This window comes from Amblyomma americanum, chromosome 8 (genome assembly GCF_052857255.1).
Source record: "Amblyomma americanum isolate KBUSLIRL-KWMA chromosome 8, ASM5285725v1, whole genome shotgun sequence".
Taxonomy (NCBI): Eukaryota; Metazoa; Arthropoda; class Arachnida; order Ixodida; family Ixodidae; genus Amblyomma; species Amblyomma americanum.
This window is the reverse complement of record NC_135504.1, coordinates 42159341-42180273: the sequence shown is the minus strand read 5'-3', so window position 1 is coordinate 42180273 and position 20933 is coordinate 42159341. Positions and strand designations below refer to the sequence as shown.

General features: G+C 45.2%; 1 protein-coding gene across 1 annotated transcript in view; it reads right to left on the bottom strand.

Moving 5' to 3' along the window:
* Positions 1–20933, bottom strand: part of LOC144102336 (uncharacterized) — a 52521-nt gene that overhangs the window by 20692 nt on the left and 10896 nt on the right. The window contains exons 6-12 of the mRNA XM_077635631.1: positions 18640–18773; positions 16114–16284; positions 12766–12837; positions 9283–9380; positions 6769–7012; positions 4939–5034; positions 1392–1484 (exon numbers count right to left, since the gene is read on the bottom strand). Coding sequence (XP_077491757.1) covers positions 1392–1484; positions 4939–5034; positions 6769–7012; positions 9283–9380; positions 12766–12837; positions 16114–16284; positions 18640–18773 — 908 coding nt within the window. The remainder of the gene's footprint in view (positions 1–1391; positions 1485–4938; positions 5035–6768; positions 7013–9282; positions 9381–12765; positions 12838–16113; positions 16285–18639; positions 18774–20933) is intronic.

Here is a 20933-nt window from a genome sequence, read left to right as displayed (position 1 = left end):
CTTTTTACGGCCCCAATTCTCTCGGCGCAGTTAATTTTAGCCGCTACCGGAAGTACCAAAGTCAGTACCAATGATAGGCCACAGTACGAGCGTAGACAATGTGTTATTTCTTGCCGCCATTCTTCGCTACTGAGAACTCCAGAGCGTTAAGCTATATCCCTGCGGCTGGACCCAGCCGACAGCGGACGCTGACGCAATAGTTTAGCCAAGTGCGGCTCAGTAACGTCGGCGCATATCTGCAAAAAGCAAAATTAACTCAAAGGTTAAATAGAGAGAGAAAACTTTATTGCCGGAAAATAAGCGTTCCTGGATTCTTAGCAGAAGGGCCAGATGGCCGTTAGCTGATAACTGGCGATGACCTCTTCGGCGCGCTCGATGGCTCCCGCCTGAAGGGCGGTGTTTTTCAACAATCAACAGTCACATCAACCACACCAATCAACACGTTAAAAGTGTTGATTGTCAAGGCGAGTGTGAGGGAGGGCCGACGAAGTGGGGTGAAAACGAGGGAGGGCCAGGAAGTCTTACGAAGGGAGGGTGAATGTGAGGGGGGGGCCAGCGAGTTTTCCAAAATGAGGGGGTGAGTGAGGGAGGGCCAACGATTTTAAAGTGAGAGTGAGGGAGTAAAAGCGAAATTGAGGGTATTTGACCACCTCTGCTCGAGGCTGCAACCAAATGCTGTCTCCATGACAAAGTTTGGCCAGAAATGGCCCGTGTCGGCAGCTGGGGGTTTCATCAGCAGATAAGTTTACACCAAGTGTGTTCTAAGCTGTCAGCGCGGTGCTCTATACCGCACTTGCGAGCTATTCATGTTAAATGGCCTTTAGCTGGGTGTGCATCGTAACATCGTAGCTAGGTTACTTATATTTGCAGTGACATGATAATAATTGTGGGCATTAGCATTTACCATCGTTTTTTCAGAAACGCACTCTACAAATCTGTAGATTAGATTCGTTGTAGATATGGCACGTGAGGGCGTAGTGTTTAAGTTGTAGGTTAAACTATTTCAGACTATAGTGAGGCTGTTAACTTGGCGATCATTCCTGGTTTTATGCCTGCAGTCGCCATGAAAAATAAGCAGGTGACTAGCGAGCAAATATTTCGAGATTTGTGCAGCGGCTTCCGTGCAGCGTCTTGTGCTTATTTAGTAAACCTCTATGCTGCAGGAAGACAGCACTAGGTGGTTTTAGTACACTTATGACGAAGCCTGTAGCTCCCGTGAGGTTGGAAGCGTGTGCAGGGAAACAGCAACGGTCATAGGAAGCTTACGCGTCGCAGTTTACAGCTTTCTACGTGCAGAGTGCTTCGTGTTTGTGGCGTTTTCCGCACGCGTAGTATTGCTCCCACGATATGAGATCATCGCTAGTTTTTATGACTGGCAAATCCACACTCACCGAAACTTTAGTGACCATAAAGGTGTGGTCCGGGCTGGGACCAGGGTCTTTCAAAGAACCAGGGTAGAAGAGCTTGAATTCGATCTGATCCAGCTGCGCCAGCAATAAGTTTAATGAGAAGCTGCACATAATCATCAGTGGCGCGATCATCATCAGCTTACTGAAGTACACTGCTGAACAAAACCGTCTCTCATATCCATCCAATTAACCCTAACTTGTGCCACCCACGACAAAGTTATCCCTACAAATTCCCCAATATCAAACCCCTGCTTTCCTCTCTGATGCCTTCTGCTACGCTTGCCTTCTCTTGGAATGCAGTCTGTTACTCTTAAAGACCAGCGGTTATCTTGCCTTCGCATTACATGCCCTGCCCAAGCCCATTTCTTCCTCTTAAATTCGACTGCGATGTCACTAACACGCGTTTGTTTCCTCACCCACTCTGCCCTCTTCCGGTCTCTTAACATTACACCTATCACCTTCCTTTCCATAGCTCACTGCGCTGTTCCCAACTTAAGCTGAACCCTTTTCGTTAGCCTCCACGTTTCTGCCCCATAGATAAGTACAGGAGATATAGTGCTGTTATATACTTTTCTCTCTAAGGATATTGGTAAACGGTCGTTAATGTTCTGAGAGTATACCTATTAGGTGCCTACCAACCCATATCATTCTTCCTGTTATTTCACTATCATAGTCCGGATCTGAGGTCACTACCTGCACTAAGAAAATATATTCTGTTGCAAGTTCGATCATTTCGCTGCCTATCGCAAGCTGCTGCTCTCTTCGAAGAGTGCTGAACGATACTTTAATTTTCCCGATATTGGTGAACGGTCGTTAATGTTCTGAGAGTACACCTACCAGATGCATTCCAACCCATATCATTCTTCCTGTTATTTCACTACCATAGTCCGGATCTGAGGTCACTACCTGCACTAAGAGAATGTATTCTGTTGCCACTTCGATCATTTCGCTGCCTATCGCAAGCTGCTGCTCTCTTCCAAGAGTGCTGAACGATACTTTAATTTTCTCGATATTCATATTCAGCTTGAGACCCACCGCTTTGCTTTCCTGGTCTAAGGCCTCGATGGTGCTTTTGTAATCCATCCCCTGCGTGACGTTGCCATTACACATTGCTTCTCTCCTGGCTTCATCGTTGTGCCATTAACCCAACGGGAACCCAGTATCAAACACTACGCTGTTCAATGAGACCGGTCGCACACAGCACCAAAGCCAGAGAAGACCCGCGATAGCCATCGCCACATCACTCGTTTAACTGGGCCGATTTTTCGCTGTTTAGGAGATTTTATGTCCGAAATTTGGCATGAAGAGAAAAAAGAGGTCGTCAGAGATTTGAAACGGACTAAATAATTAACTGGGAAATTAGGATAATTGTATCAGCTAAAGAAAATGTTGAGCGAAAATAAAGCTCAAGGCCTGAGAAAACAGAAAATTCGGCTGCAAAAAGAAAAAAAAAGTGAAAGATTGACGCGGTCGATGTCACGGCAAAAAGTCTCTCCTCACGGCCGCCTTCGATCCTCCTTTTAGTACAACAGTGGCTACCTCTGGTATTGCCGAGAGCTTTGACATGCATCTTCATTAAAAAAAAAAGCTGGGAAAACATTCCGAGGTAAGGTTGACAGAGATAAGCACCAAGACACACCGGGCAATCACGGACCATCACAGGCTGGGCCTATAAAGACTAGATCTTCGAGGTCCGGGCCATCCCGGTCCTCGAATAGCAACCTGGGTTTCACAAAACCCACCCCTAGGAGCACCCAGCGGTGGGCCTTATAATAATAATAATAATAATAATAATAATAATAATAATAATAATAATAATAATAATAATAATAATAATAATAATAATAATAATAATAATAATAATAATAATAATAATAGTACTTTACTGCGCCAAATGTTTAAAAAAAAGTACAGAAAATCCGGCCTGCCAAAGCCTCATGGGGCTTGAGTGGCAGAACCCGACAGGCAGCGGAACCGCGCAAACATACCCATAGGCATTAATGCACATTAAAAATTACAGAATATCAAATTAGTACAGAGGCAAAAATAGACAGGAAACCAACATGCCATAAAAATACCTGAAATCCGTGAAGAAAATACAGCAGTTACAAGTGAAATCATGATTTACTTGACAGGTGGTAAAACACGTACAACGTCGAAAACCACTAGTTAGTGTATCGCAGCATCTCTTTTAGTTTATATTCAGTTTTTGTCCGGCGAACACTTAGAGGTAACCTGTTAAAGTAAAAGGGAATGTAATAATCTCTCACTCGCTTTCCGTATCTTGTAGACCGTCGGGGAATACAAAAAGGTTCCTTCGGTCGAAGAGACCGTGTGGGAACGTACGGAATCATATCGCCACTACACCAAAATTGTTTCAAGACAATCGTTTCCATAAAAAGGCGTTCGAAATCTGGTAGCTAAAATACCTTAAATACATCAGAATTAGAGCGAAGGCCTATGTCAATATTTTTTTAACAAAGATCGTAGGAGAGAATTGATCCTATACTTACAGTGAACCGCGCAGTGACCATAAACAGTTATGCCATACCGCAGTAGGCTATAACCAAGAGCGTTTACAATAACTTTGCGTATTGAAAGCGGCATGTAGTACCTAATGTTGTGAAGAACACGGGAGATTGTTCTGAGCTTTTTACAGACGTGGGATAAGTGATCATTCCATGAAAGAGCACTGTCGAAGTATACTCCTAGGTACTTCATTGTAGTTGTATAGCTCAGGGGTACACACTGACATTGGGAAAAATCAGATCCGTGCAAGAACAGCTGGTGGTTTAAATCTACCTTCTTCATTGGGCTGTGAAAGCATATAAGTTGAGTCTTAGAGCTGTTAAATTTGATTGAGTTGAGTGAGAACCAGTCCATAGCAATAGTTGCTGCAGCTTGAAGAGAAGAAAGTGAGTCAGAGTAGTTCGGCGACTGAAATACCAGGACAGTATCATCCGCGTACTGATACAGGCCTATAGGCACAGCATTTGAAAGGTCATTCACGTAGATGTTAAATAACAGGGGACTAATTATAGAACCTTGAGGAACGCCAGCTTTTATAAGCAAACAAGCGCTCTTCGTAAGGACTAGGTGTAAGGACTAGAAGCGTTTGTAAGAGCTAGGTTGTTCGGTCCAGGTTGTGCGGCAAAGGGTGCGGCCACGTTGCACCTGCCATCGCAGGGCAGTGGCGCATCGCTTAACCGCTGCACGACTGCGCCAGAAAGGGTATGAGGACACACAGGGATCTATGAATGTAGAGAATGACCTTCTGCATACATCGGAATTAACCAATTAATGGTATTGCTTCATACTCTTCAGGCGGAGCTTATGTGTCCCCTCAAGTTTTTTGCACCGATTGAGCCGTATGTGACGCAAATGCCTGACCGGTCAAAATAGTCTTCGGTTTAAGCGTTAATGCATTCCTGCATTAAAAACGTGCTACGTGCTATGAAACGAGGAGCGGGCGACTTGTTTGCTTTCCTCGCCTCTTCATTTGCCCAATTTGCACCCTGACGTCTCTCACCAGCTCGGAGGCGGCGTTTATGTCTGTGTTGCTCAATGCTGAGTCGAAGAAAAACGTTTTCAGCACCACCACCAAGTTTTTCATGGCTTGTTGGGCCTGCGAATTGAAAGGTGATAAGATTATCTCCGCTCAACTGTAGACCGTAGATTAACCCGTCAACGATGTGCGAACGATACATCACACTGCACAAGTAACGATTCTTTTACCTCATGCTTGTAAAACATTGACCCGTCACAGTACTGTACAAAATGCATTTCTCACAAAGAAGTATTTCTGGACTATACCCGGCTTCGGTTGGAGAGGAAGCGATTTTCAAAATTTTTGAGGAGGTTTAACATTCCAAAGCGATTCAGGCTGTGAGAGACGCCGTAGTGGAGGGCTCCGGATGATTTAGACAGCCTGGGGTTCTTTAACGTGCACTGACGTCGCACAGTACACGGGCCTCTAAAATTTCGCCTACATCTAAATGCGACCACCGCGGCGGGATAGAATTCGCGTTTTTCGGGTCAGCAGCCGAACACCTGAAGCGCTGAGCCACAGCGCGACTCAGGTTTATGTCTGCATCTGCTCTCATCCGTAAAGTGCAGTTCCTCTGTACCATCTTTATGCTGTGCAAACACAGCTCTGTGAACCACTGAGCCGAACTCATATTCATTTCTTTCCTGGTCACCACCGAAAGCTGAGCTAAATCGAGGCCATCTGCAGTGAGTCCTGAACAACTGCTGAGACATGCTCGGAGGACGCCTGGGTATCCTTATGTATGTGACAGCAACACGTTTGTTTCATATTTTAGCCTACAGTAATTTAAAAAACGCCATTTTCAGTGAAAGCAGCGCCGTCATTACAACGCGGAAATATCAATTAATATATCAATTCGCGCTCAATATTTGTTTAAGTCGAATCAGCCAACAAAAAAGTACCCCTCTACCGACACCTGTCATGTAGTGGCACTCTGAACCACAGGCCTGGCGCCATTCCTTATAGAAATGGTCTATAGACAGCCTATAGACTTTTTATAGGCTCTATTGCCTTCCTATCGATATCTTTTTCTGTATATTCATAGTCTGTAGACAAAGTCTACTAAAACTGCATGGGCATAAATCTATACATTGTCTATAGACTGGACCCGCCGCGGTGGCTCAGGGGTTAGGGCGCTCGACTACTGATCCAGAGTTCCCGGGTTCGAACCCGACCGCGGCGGCTGCGTTTTTATGGAGGAAAAACGCTAAGGCGCCCGTGTGCTGTGCGGTGTCAGTGCACGTTAAAGATCCCCAGGTGGTCGAAATTATTCCAGAGCCCTCCACTACGGCACCTCTTCTTCCTTTTTTCTTTCACTCCCTCCTTTATCTTTTCCCTTACGGCGCGGTTCAGGTGTCCAACGATATATGAGACAGATACTGCGCCATTTCCTTTCCCCCCAAAACCAATTATTATTATTATTATTACTCCTCGCGGCGGCTGCGTTTTTATGGAGGAAAAACGCTAAGGCGCACGTGTGCTGTGCGATGTCAGTGCACATTAAAGATCCCCAGGTGGTCTAAATTATTCCGGAGCCCTCCATTACGGCACCTCTTCTTCCTTTTTTCTTTCACTCATTCCTTTATCCCTTCCCTTACGGCGCGGTTCAGGTGTCCAACGATATATGAGACAGATACTGCGCCATTTCCTTGCCCCTCAAAACCAATTATTATTATTCTTATGGACTGTCTGTAGGATTTGTATTGCGTATAGACTGTTCTCTAGGGTTGGTCTAGAGACTTGCTTGTCTATAGACAGAAGTACTGTCTAAAAAAAGTTTAGTAAGGGATGTCCGAGCGCTTAGGGACGTACGTTTTGCTGTGAAATAGGCGGCAAATCGCTTCGCAGCAGCGTGTGTGCCAGGCGAAGGTTGCCCAGGTAGTAGGACCGCAGCATAGGCTCCAGGAGGTCGATGCAGCGAATCTCCGGGGGAGGAGGCTTGTTCACCAGCTTCACATAACGGTAATGAATGCGAGCCAGAGGTGTGTCTTTCCTGCCGGCCAACGACATGGCTTGCAGCGTCCACATGATCAAGAATATCTTTAGGTCGTCCTCCCTGCAGGAAAATTTCTCAGCTCAAACGCAATAAATTTAATCTGCATATTGCCATCGACCCGCCGCGGTGGCTCAGTGGTTAGGGCGCTCGACTACTGATCCGGAGTTCCCGGGTTCGAACCCGACCGCGGCGGCTGCGTTTTTATGGAGGAAAAACGCTAAGGCGCTCGTGTGCTGTGCGATGTCAGTGCACGTTAAAGATCCCCAGGTGGTCGAAATTATTCCGGAGCCCTCCACTACGGCACGTCCTTCTTCCTTTCTTCTTTCACTCCCTCCCTTATCCCTTCCCTAACGGCGCGGTTCAGGTGTCCAACGATATATGAGACAGATACTGCGCCAGTTCCTTTCCCCAAAAAATCAATTATTACTATTATTATTATTATTGCCATCGAGATCAACCAGCCCGATAACATAGGTGAAGAAACATAACATAGGATAACACTGCGAAGAAACTGGCGTAAACATAGACAAAAGTTGCGAGAGCAGCTGCGACGAGTGTGAAATGTAATACTATCACATTCTACTTTTGATGCGACTAAAGCTTGTACATAGTATTGAGGACATAAAATTGATAACGACCGATCATGACATAAAATTGATAATAACCAAGTGACTGTAACTAGGAATGTACATAGAAATAGATAGATAGATAGATAGATAGATAGATAGATAGATAGATAGATAGATAGATAGATAGATAGATAGATAGATAGATAGATAGATAGATAGATAGATAGATAGATAGATAGATAGATAGATAGATAGATAGATAGATAGATAGATAGATAGATAGATAGATAGATAGATAGATAGATAGATAGATAGATAGATAGATAGATAGATAGATAGATAGATAGATAGATAGATAGATAGATAGATAGATAGATAGATAGATAGATAGATAGATAGATAGATAGATAGATAGATGGATAGATGGATAGATAGATAGATAGATAGATAGATAGATAGATAGATAGATAGATAGATAGATAGATAGATAGATAGATAGATAGATAGATAGATAGATAGATAGATAGATAGATAGATAGATAGATAGATAGATAGATAGATAGATAGATAGATAGATAGATAGATAGATAGATAGATAGATAGATAGATAGATAGATAGATAGATAGATAGATAGATAGATAGATAGATAGATAGATAGATAGATAGATAGATAGATAGATAGATAGATAGATAGATAGATAGATAGATAGATAGATAGATAGATAGATAGATAGATAGATAGATAGATAGATAGATAGATAGATAGATAGATAAAGAGGAGGAGGGAAAGGCAGGGATGTTAACCAGAAAGAGGTTTCGGTTGGCTACTCTTCACTGGGGAAGAGGGATTAGGGGACTAAAAGGAGGAAGAGAGAAGGGGAAAAAGGCAAACACACACACACGCACAACGCTGTCAAAACTCCCGTGTTCCACGCTGAAATTGTGAGCTCCAGCGCAAAAGGGCGAAGCCCACACGCAGCGTCAGGTCTTGATATTTGGATCTTCACTGGAAGTCCGTCGTTGTGAGCAGAACGCGCAGCCTCATCGGCCTGGTGATTACCGTTAATACCACAGTGTCCTATCAGCCATTGAAAAATGATGTCATGACCTTCGGATACGGTGCCGTGGTAAAGCAGACGGATCTCAGCAACAAGAGAAATAAGTTTCTTGGAAAGTATAGCAGTTAATGCCATTAGATAGACAAGCTTGTTTACTACAATATGCACATCTGTATATCAAGTGCGAGATGATTAAGGCGTATCTGCGCGCTTCTATATCGTTCATAACTTGCCAATGAATGCCCAGCTTTATGACGTCCGCGGTACGTCTGCGCATTTTCACGTCGAGTTAGAGATATATGCCCAAGAAATTAGCTAGAATTCACATTGAATTTCATTAAGTCGCCATCAGAGCAAAACTCCAGAGAGTTCGAAGAAATACAACGTGCTGCTATTTAGATGAAAGAAAAAATATCAGTGCCTGCAAGGCCGCTTGTGTTCCGTGTTGAAAGGTTTATGGGGGTTTAACGTCCCAAAGAGCCCAAAGCTATGAGGGACGCGTAGTTCAGGTCCCCGAATAATTTCGACCTCATGAAGTTCCTTAACGTGCACTGACATCGCACATTACACGGGCCTCTATCATTTCGACTCCATAGAAATACGACCGCCGCGGCCGGGATCGAACCCGCGTCCTTCGGGTCAGCAGCCGAGTGTCATAACCCACCGCGGGGAAGGCTGTTGTTGAAATGAAAGTCTACTTACGTCATCTTATTCAACAACGCAGCGAACTCCTGGAAGTAATTCTTGTCGGCCCAGATGTACTTTTTACCCCTGCAGTAAACAGGCTCCGATTTCATTACCTGGATTGAAAACGACAACATCGGAACAGGTCACCTTAGCTTTCCGATTATGGGAGGCACTGACAACCTTAGAGCGACCGGCTCTAGGTTCGAAACTGTTTTATAAAAGTGAGCACATCATAGCTGTTCTCTGAACAGCATTTCTTCTTTAAAGGAGTGAAGACTTTTCTTTCGGATTGTGCGTTATGTGCCAATATGATGTGTATGACAGTGAACATGGATCCCCCGAGGAATTCGTCAACGCTCAATAAGTAATTTGTAATTGAATTTTTTTCTTGTATTCTTCCAGCTTCGGTTTCAATTCAATTACCAGACGACGGTTGCGACGCCACGAATATGAGATCACGTGATGCATACAAAAACTACTATATAACCGCTGCTTTGTCGTTTGAGTTCATTCAAACTCTTACGCTAATTCGCTCCAGAAATCATAACGCCAGCAAGCGAACAAAAAGCAATTATATCGGTTTTTTGTGCCTTACGTTATGTAGTGCTCACTTGTGACGTCGCAACGGTCTTTCAGCTGCTGAAACCGAAGCCGAAAGTGCATGTAAAATAGATTCAGTTTTAAGTTCATTACTAAGCGCAGGAAAATCTCACAGGGCCGTTCATGTTTACTTACGTCTTATGCATTATTAGAAAACAAAAATACACAAAACATCTGATGTGTCTACCCTTAAAGGGGTTACTGAAGATGAATTGTAGTTGGCCTGTATCGATGCATGCCTGCGTCCTAAAGAACAAGGCTGCTTTCGCTGAACATTGAACTTTTATCAGAAAGAAAAATAGAAGAAAAACAATACACAGGCATCGCGCCATCAAGCGTTTCACAAGAAAACTGCAGTGATGTCAATAATTTTCTTCGGTAGCTAATTTCGGAGGCTAGGCCACATTGTCCCTCCCGTTTCAAAGGTTAGAACGGAGTCCTTCTGGTTACTACCGTTACAAATTTTAATCTGCAGAGGCATGAAAAAATGGCCCGTTGTGAAGTCAAATTTCCTGCCCCTTAAGTGCTTCCTTTCCTGTCTAACAAGGAACATAGTTACAAACCCAGTGGAAAAAAAAAAAACGACAGAAGTGTGTCAAAAATACGACAAAATGTTTTGTAGTTTTGTCACAACGGCACAATTTTCTGTTGTTTTGTTGTATTTTTCTGTTGCATTGTAGTTTTCTTCTCTGGTACTATTCTTAAATCTGTATTTGCTGAGTACTCTGCTGTAGTAAAGACAGAGAATGCTGTTGTTACTACGAACTTTTTATCAAAAATATTACATAAACTCTGTTGTGGCGACAGAAATTTTTGTTGTTTTTCGATTTGGAAGACACAAAAAGCATGTTTGAATCAGGATAGAAACTGGATAGGGATTGCCCTCAGTGTCCCTTTAATGTGCGGCGCATAAAATAAACGAATAAAAATCACTGCACCATCGACCAGTACGCTTAGCAAAATAAACCAGTAACCATCCAGGAAGAATTCGTAGAACAGAAAGTGGCTTTTACGAATGGGGCAGTTGTTTGTGCGGGAAAAAACATAGGAGGTTATACTAAGTGACAGCCTTAACGTATGATGCTGGTTTGGTTTGGTTTATTAGGGTTTTACGTCCCAAAGCGACCCAGGCTATGAGGGACGCCTTAGTGAAGGGCTCCGGAAATTTCGACCACCTGGGGTTCTTTAACGTGCACTGACATCGCACAGCACACGGGCCTCTAGAATTTCGCCTCCATCGAAATTCGACCGCCGCGGCCGGGATCGAACCCGCGTCTTTCGGGCCAGCAGCCGAACGCCGTAACCACTCAGCCACCGCGGCGGCTCTTAACGTATGATGCGGTAGACATGTGTGCTGTAGGCTCTCAGAAACCCACGTGAATTTCAGGGAATTCGCAACACATAGGTGAGGCCTGCTTTTGAAATACAGTAAAGCCGATGGGCATCCGAACCGTGACGCTTGCCTGAGCTCCAAAAACATAGCTCAGAATAAACAGGCCGGGAGCCACAGCACAATGCGATATGGAGAGTCTTCGGCACCCCCCCCTCCCCCTCCCTTTCCATCGCTGCATGTGAATTTAGCTCCAACATTAACGGGAACAGGCACTATGTAAACAAGAGCGAACTCTGTTCTTTCCTCTATGCTCAGGTTTAAAACACCTTGTGGACATTATCCGTCCCATGTGCAATATTCTTGGAAAAACATTTTCAATATATGAATATTATAAGGCACTATTATTGAAATATGGAAGGTAATGGTCCATTCTTTCAATCTATAGCAAAATCTTTCTTTTAAAGTTCTTCCATCGCTAGCATCGAACAGTCAAGACTGCCAGAGAAATTCAACAGGATACGTTTTTCACGATAGCAAAAATGTTAATAGCAAAAAAATGAAAATCTGACGACGGGAGATCTGCGGTTATGGTGATTGTAATAGTAGCATCCTATAATATACGAATAAATTGCGTTCATAAACTCTTTCCCTTTGAAAAGTGTTGTCCAGAATTGTTGACTTTGAGGGAAGAGCTATAACGACTTGTTACTGAACAGGCAACGCCATTACCGTAGTACGCTCGTAAAGACGGATCGCTCTCTCGTGTGTGGCCTCTCCAGTCTCTGTGACGGGAGTATTAGAAAAACGGCTTGAAATAAAATCACGCACAAAAGCCATTTTGTATGAGTCTGTGTGACAGAAGAAAATACCTGCGTCGTCCGCATTGTACAGCGCTGCCATCTTGCTTCCTATATTCGACAGTTCAGCGTTTCGTTTTTCGAACATGAGGGACGAGAGATCGCGTGAGTTACGGGGTGTAGTTTTGGCAGTATCACCGAGAGTTCCGGAGGCGTTGTCGCCTCCGTATGGGATGTAATAAAGGTCGTGTAGGTTTCTAGAACTGCTAACAAAGACACGGCTTAGTTTTGAAGCGATAGCTTCACTACTCCATGTTAAGCCGATTTCGCCGTGCCTGGCAGAGCCCTCTATTGCGCGCCGCCGCAGCCGGCTTCTCCGCTGCACGTGACGTCACAGCCGCGCATGCGCAGTAGAGCATGCGCCGCATGCCGTTGCTCGGCTGCATATAAACAGCGGGTGGAAAGCGCTCCCTGGTCAGATGCGCGATGAGTGAAGAAACGGAATGTGAGCGCATGTATTCAGTACGACAACCGAGCAGACGACGAGATGCTTAAACTGCCTCGGAAGGTGGACGATCAGCGCTCCGTCTTGGTAAATATCAACAAACGCATGTTTTCCAAGACAACCTGCCTGGTTGACGAAGTTACTCGCGACGTGCTTCGACCGTGGGTGCTGCTATCGCGTACACACTAGGTTTGACCGGAGCTGGTTTGACGGAGAACTGGCAGCTTTGTATGCCGCCTGCACTTGAAGGTCAGGGTTCGTACCTTCGGAACGTCATCGACCATGCTGGTTCGTTCCACGGGTTGGTATAATCTCCGCTTTGGGTGGCCTGCCATCTGCGTCAGCACGCGCACATTCAAAGGAACTGTTACACAAATAAAGAACGATTTTCATTTTTTTCCCCAGTTGCTTCCCAGTCGAATGTTTATATTTTATTTACTGGTTATGTATACTCCCATCCCCACTAAGGCATTTAATGCGACCTGTTTAGTTAGAAGGTCTCACAACAGGGCAAGCAGTTCGCCGGAAACATAACGCAAGGATTAATCAGTGACCGGCAAACGTTGCAGAAATAGTTATCAGCCTCCCGATGCTCTTTTAAACCACCCCTCCTGTCTTCAATAGCCAAGTCCCCGGTCATTCACCATGATATACAGCTTGCAAAACATTGTTGGCCACGAGCGAACTAGACGTACAGTCTTGGTCAAAAGTCTTAAGGCCAAAGCGTTCAGGTGCAGCGAAATCAATGTTCCTACACTGCACCGCGTAACGGATCATTCAAAGCACAAGTCAAGCAGGAAGCTTCTCTACCGCGTGAAGAAACCTCCTGCTAGCATTTAAAGGTCATTCGGTCTTTAATAGTGCCGTGATTACTCTATTATGCGGCTGAAGCGAGAAGCATTTGGCCTTAAAACTTTTGACCAAGACTGTATCTGAAGTGGGACGTCCCGTGACGCCCGATGTCCGTGGGCCAACTGTCTATCGTGTGAATCGTCCTTAATCGCACAGTTGCGTCGCGTCAGGAGAGTCAACTAGTTTGTACACCTGCTCGCTACCCCGCCGGCTTCACTGACAGCCTCAACTTTCCCGTCTTAACGGGGTTGGTTTCATCAGCCAGCTTTCGGCCGCTTCCGGAGCACCGCTTGCACATTAAGCCTGGATTGGTGCTTTGAGCGCGTTATTCGCCATCTATCCCTCACATTCGCCAACATTTGCCAGCTAGCGCATACAAGAGTTCTACTAGATCTATACTCAACGCGCAAAGGAGTCTGAGCGGTCTCACCGCGAGCGGTGCCTTCAACAGCCCACCTGTCGCGGCAGTCGGCGTACTGTTTATGCAGCATTTACGTGTCCAGCTTTAGTCAGCTTCTCTTGCTCCATGATGTTAGCGCATCACTAACTAGTTCTACAATCTTTACTGCACACACCCACCAGGTTCATAGCCCAATGTATACTGTCTGTCGCAATCCAATTCTCACTCAGGCGCACGCAGTGCAGTTCACTTCTTAGGCCCAAGCTTCATTCACCCAATTAATTCCTTCTATCATTCGGCCATTTCCTTTGCTTGCAGCATTCATGTTTCATGTCGTGGAATAGGCAGCTGCCCCTAGCTAGCTAACTTGTACCAAACCGTTGCCTTGACGGATCAGAGTTAAGTTCCACCGACAAGCAACCCTAAATCCGCCTCGTGCGGTACCTAGAAGCCCATTTGTGGCCCTTTTTTCTACTCAAGGTAGGGTCAAAGACCCATTTCCCAAGAATTACACCCTTAGCATTAGCCAACATTGATCATCACTCTACGACAAGTCATCTCTTTGCAAAATACAAAATTACTAGTCTTGACTATCACTATTAACACCGATTGCTACATGCTTTCTATTTTTCTCAGCATGACAGCCAGAGTTTCCTTCGTTCGATGGCATTGCTGCAACCCAGAGCTACTCCTTCTTTAACTCGAATCTCCGAATCCTGATGAGTCCCATACTTTCGCACTCAGTACAAATTGCAATCATTTAAACACAATATGCCGGTCTTATTAAATCAACACAAACAGGTAGCCTTCAAATCCCCAAAAGAGCTACGAGTACATTTTTCTCAATTGTAATTGATAAGAATCTATTGTTGTGATAAATCATGCAGCAGGTCTGTATTTCCTGATGCCTTCTGCTACTCAGAGTTTGTAATTAATATTAGCGTACTCTGCCACCAAAGTCTGCTGCCGCTTTGTAAACGGCTCCAGGGCCCCAGTCAAGTTGCACGCAGCAACTTTAAGCCCTGGAGACCGTCCAGTTTTCTGGTAAATAAAGAATTGAATTCAATTGAATTAAATAAGCCAAGTACCAGACCGGGTGGAAGCTTGCACCCATTGTATCACCGGTATGTGCCCAGTGGCAATGGGGATCGAACCCTGCACCTCCCGCATGCGATGCGCCTGTCAAACCTTGGAGGGACACTCAAGCTTCAGTGAAATTGCTTCCCATTGCATTTGATGCCCGAAAATTCAGTGCAGAAATTTTTTTTTATTTCTGTAAGGAGCATGCTAGGATTGCACAGGAAAAAGATATTCATTACTTTTCTGTCGGATCGACATATGTCCATATAGTGACTAAGCATGATTTTCAAGGCTTCAATTATACTTATTTGGCTAATTCGTGTCATAACAAGTTATGTAAATAAATCAAAACATTCTAAGCTCGCAAAACAAGCGAATGAAAACTTCCGCTCACGAGAGCTATACCGGTGCTATCGTAAAACGCCCCGGCATACATATCTAGTACGTCCACAGTTGTTGAAATCGCTCCTTGTGTAGGCTAGATTCGCGACGTTCCAGTCGCGTCGAGATATATGGGAACAGCGCTTGAAGTGACTATAACTGACACGCCAGCCTGACCTTAGCTGCGAGTTGTTTTTTCAATGCGCTAGCAGTGGGGCTGCAACTCCGCCGAAAAGCTTTTTCCTGTTTCTCCGTCTGGTGAATCCGCGACCTGGAAGAGCTAGGTGCCAACCGCCAGGGTGGCAGATGCACCACCTAGGTCACGTGGCCGTGTGATGTTATCACAACCTGCCAACCCGATTGTGAGCAAACTGCCCACCGTGGCAGGTGGCAGTTCAGTCTGTAATGATTAGTGGTGAGAGGTTCCTCGGAAGAGGAAACTGGCTCTTACAAGCCCACCTGCCATACCTTACAAGCACCTGTCATTACAGGGCAGTGACGCGTCGCTTAACTGCTGCACAAAAACGCAAGGAGTGGTGTGAGAACTCCCAGTGATCTATGAATGTCGAAAACGGCTAGTTCTACTGCGGTAGATGCTTAAATAATGCAATATCACGCAAAATGACAACATGTATCAACCAAGGTAAGCCAGTTCAAGCGAAGCAATGTCATATGAAGCCAAGATAAATCGTGCAAAACCAGGGCTAACTGTGCTGGCGCACGATAATTCGTGATTAGGCACAAACTGAACTGCTCGTGAATTTTTTTTTTCCGAAACAAACTCGACAGAGTGCGTCCGTGTGGAGGGCCATTTGTTTGCTTCCTGTATCTACCAGTCACCAAACAGTCAACACCATTTCCTTCTGTACTTGAATATTTGATCCAAGGGCGTGGTCACCTCTGCGAGCTGTTTTTCTATGGAGAAGAAGAGGTCGACGTAGCTCTGCGCACTGGCGGTGTCCTCCATGTCACTCTCCTCCAGGTGCTCCATGAAGGCCTCCGAGAACTCCTTCATCTTTTCCTCATTGCTGTACATTTGCGTCGGCAGGAACCTTTCCGCCGGATACACCTGCGGAGAACAAGCAAGCTGGCTTCGTTCAATTAGCCTATAATGCGCTGAACTGGCTCAGCGTTTTTTAAGAGCCTTAGCTCTTACATATCACGTTTCTCGACTTCTTGGGGTCTGCTACCGCCTCCCTTCGGCGGGAAATTTTCCAAGACCGAGGAATTCAAGATGGCGGCCCCCATAGTAAATCGATATAGGAACCCATTTGGTGATTGACTGGTGACGTCATTAGTATATCGAATTGGTGATTGATTGGTAACGTCACTGATATATCCAATTGGTGATTGATCGGTGACGTCACTTATAATATTAATAATAATAATAATAGTAATAATGATAATAATTGGTTTTGGGTGGAAAGGAAATGGCACAGTATCTGTCTCATATATCGTTGGACACCTGAACCGCGCCGTAAGGGAAGGGTAAAGGAGGGAGTGAAAGAAGAGAGGAAGAGAGAGGTGCCGTAGTGGAGGGCTCCGGAATAATTTCGACCACCTGGGGATCTTTAACGTGCACTGACATCGCACAGCACACGGGCGCCTTAGCGTTTTTCCTCCATAAAAACGCAGCCGCCGCCGTCGGGTTCGAACCCGGGAACTCCGGATCAGTAGTCGAGCGCCCTAACCACTGAGCCACCGCGGCGGGGCTCACTTATAAATCCAAGATGCCGATTTCGTATTTCCATTGGTGTGCATCACTTTAATCTCATTCATATCAATTCTAGTGAACCAAACAGTTAACGCTCGTTGCTTCAACGTCTTACAGACGGTGGCGGCATCTTTTCTGTCTTAGTGGCCAGCAGCCACATACGGCTTTAGATGGGCACAGACACAAAAGCTTAGCGTGTCCTTTTTTTGTCTTGAAAGAGGCCTGTGAGCACAGTGATGATGAAAATGAGCTCCAAACATGTCCAGCGTTCTTGAACAGCAATTTTTATTATTGGAGTATTTTAAGGTACTTGTACGAAAATATTCAAGGCAGTGGTCCATTGTTTCGGTGCGCACCAAGATCCTTTTTTAAAAAATTTCCATCACTCGCATCGAGTAGTCAGAACTGGCATAGAAAATCTGCGTGGAACGTTTTTGACGATAGAAAGAACGTTAATAGCAATAGAATGTAATACTGCTGACAGGAGTTGTGCTGACATATTGATTGTTATAGTGAAATTTTAGTGCCTGAAAAATTGCGTTCATGAACTCTTTCATGCTGAAAACTATCTTTGTCCAGAATTGTTGGTCGTGCAGCCGTGCGCAGCGCGGATATTTAATTACAAACGACACACACACACACACACACACACACACACACACACACACACACACACACACACACACACACACACACACACACACACACACACACACACACACACACACACACACACACACACACACACACACACACATACATACATACATATATATATATATATATATATATATATATATATATATATATATATATATACATACAAGGCAAAATGAAATGAGGGGCCGTCCATAGCGAGGGTGGCGCTGGTGGACACTATCAAGGTTCGCTTACACGCTAAACATAAATACCCGCGAAAGCAGCAGATTGGACAGCCGTCGCCGTAGCTCAGTTGGTAGAGCACCGGACGCGATATTCGGAGGTCGTGGGTTCGGATCCCACAGGCGGCATGGTTGTTTTTTCTGCTGCTTTATAAGTTATTTTCTTAAAAAAACAGTTAATTGGCACAACAAATTTAAAAAAATAGAAACATTCCCCTGTGCTCCTTGCTTTCGGTAACTGTTCGCTTCCTTCGTATATATATGTGTGTGTGTGTGTGTGTGTGTGTGTGTGTGTGTGTGTGTGTGTGTGTGTGTGTGTGTGTGTGTGTGTGTGTGTGTGTGTGTGTGTGTGTGTGTGTGTGTGTGTGTGTGTGTGTGTGTGTGTGTGTGTGTGTGTGTGTGTGTGTGTGTGTGTGTGTGTGTGTGTGTGTGTGTGTGTGTGTGTGTGTGTGTGTGTGTGTGTGTGTGTGTGTGCGCGCGTGCGTGTGTGCGTGTGTGTGTGTTGTAAGAAGATGGTCAACCAGAGCTGCTATGCTTCGGCCGGCTCAACACACACACACACGCACACACACACACACACACACACACACACACACGCACGCACACACACACGATAACTTGTACATGCTTTCCTTTGTGGGTAAAAAAAGCGAGACGCCTAAGAAAGCAGTGCTCAATAGAATTATAGAAGTATTATTACCCTATAAAAGCTTGAATTATCTCTGCGGCCTCTAGGGCAAGGGGAGGGGCCGGATGGCAAAGAAAATGGTGGGGGTTCATTATGCACCGCAAGTTGCGAGGACGAGGACAGGGAAACGAATGCACTCACATAGCAGGTATTATTCGTCGGGATCATGGAGAAGAAAGGGAATACGGGGTACTTCGGTTCGAGCACGCCCAGGAGGGTGTCGGAACCTTGATGTATCGCGCCGAAGAGCTCACGGACGAGGTCTATGTGTATGTCTGGAACAAAGTGGAAACCAAACAAGGAACAGGGTGAGTCCGATATACAAGTCAGTGTTCACTAAAACAAGCACTGAATTTTACACGAAGGAAGTACACTGCAACCGCAGTCAAGATCAGCTGAAGATAAAGGCTGATCTTAAGCATGCGTTTCATAAGTATTAAAAAACTTAAAACCTGAAAACCGATACCAAGCCATTTCAAAGCAATCATGAACGATCGCGCGTAGATTACACAGTACTAAAATAGCAATGATTCGTCTTTTACGCTGACTTGTCGGCAGTTATAAACAGACTACCCCCAATACCACGCTTTCGTCGCCCGCATGATATGACGTCATCATATGTGAACGATATAAAGACATTCATGTGACACACTGTAATTTGTTACGAGATGTGATTATGCAGGTAATTCAATCCATCATTTGTCACTGGGTAATGCGACTCACGGCTTCATTGGTCATGTGACAAATTTAATGGTCTATATTTTCACACTGTCTACGACATCACTCATGGCACAGTTCACGGGCCGTCCAACAGTGCCTTAACTTTCTCCACTAAATATGCCTTTGTCGCCGAGAGTGGATGCGTTTAGGTTCTCAGAAATGAGTTCGGTAGTTTACCATGTGGAAGTCAATATAGGCAGGTGTGGTTGGCTGATTCCATATGGCGGCTTTTAAATTTTTAATAAACGCTCCTTTTTATCGAACGTTAGGTTGCAGCATGACAACTGCATTTGCGTTGGCAAGAACAGGCCCATGGTGTTTGTCTGGAGCAAGCTTACGAAAGTCATGCTCTTTGGCAAGCACGTTCTGATTCGTAAGACGGTAAAAGTTATTGTTGTTAGATATGCATATCTAAAATTGTTTTTTTTTTGGGGGGGGGGGGGGGGGGGGGGGGGGGGGGGGAAGGCGCGCTAACAGTCTCACTTCTTGGTGCACACCCCAACCTCATCCTGAGTGAAGGGAAACAAGGAAGATAGAAAGAGGCGCCCTAGTGGAGGGCTACGGAATAATTTTGACCAAGTGGGGTTTCTTTAACGAGCACTAACATCGCCTAGGACACAGGTGACTTTTCTTGGTTTGACACACCTAACCCTTCTGCTGTTATTATTTTAAGAGTCATAGTTGTAAATCTTGCCTCGATCCCTGGAAAGCTTCAAAAATTGATTGCTAAGGATCGTAACACATTATGACTGTGGCAGTTGCAGTGACATTCTGTCGTATAAACTAAAAATTGCAGTATTCGGCCTTCAGCAGTTTAGAACGTGTGCGTTTAAAAAGAAATGGCGTCAAGGGTCGCAACCTATTACAAAAACTATTCTTCTAGCGAAACACCTTTGTGTAAATTAAAAATTCTACCATTGAATTTTCAGAAATTCCGAACCTACCTGCAGGTGTTGGCGCATTACTGAAATAACACCCCTTTTTTGATGTCCTGCTTGCCGAGATCGCGTCCGTAGTTCCCGGGTTCGAACCCGACCACGGCGGTAGCGTTTCGATGGAGGCAAAACGCTAAGGCGCCCGTGTGCTGTGCGATGTCAGTGCACGTTAAAGATCCCCACGTGGCCGACATTATTCCGGAGCCCACCACTACGGCACCTCTTTCTTCCTTTCTTCTTTCACTCCCTCCTTTATCTCTTCCCTTACGGCGCGGTTCAGGTGTCCGCCGATATATGAGACAAATACTGCGCCATTTCCTTTCCCCAAAAACCAATTATTATTATTATTACTGTTTGCGCCACTGCCGGTAGCATCGTTCGATGGAATTCCGTAATGCGCAAAAGCCCAGTAACCCTTGCTTTACAAATAACCCTCCTAGTGGCTGTCGGTCGGTTGGCGCTTCAGGATATTCTTGAGAGGGGATACCGAACGCGACTTCTTCCGAAGTCCATGGTGGGACCACTTGCCTGGCGTCCAGGGGTGGGGGGGATGAGGTGAGCATATAAGGATAGTATGCCCGACGGTGAGGTCATCGCGGGTGTAGCACAAACCACGCGTTCGGCAGAGTTCAGTTGGAAAGAGAAACAGGGCTGTCGCCATCTCACGGGCGCCGAGGACCACAGGATTGGCAGACATTCGTTTTTCTCGGAAGCCCGAACGGGAATTTCTTAAGATGCTATAGAGTTAACAGGCCATGAGGACAGAATGTATTGCGGCGG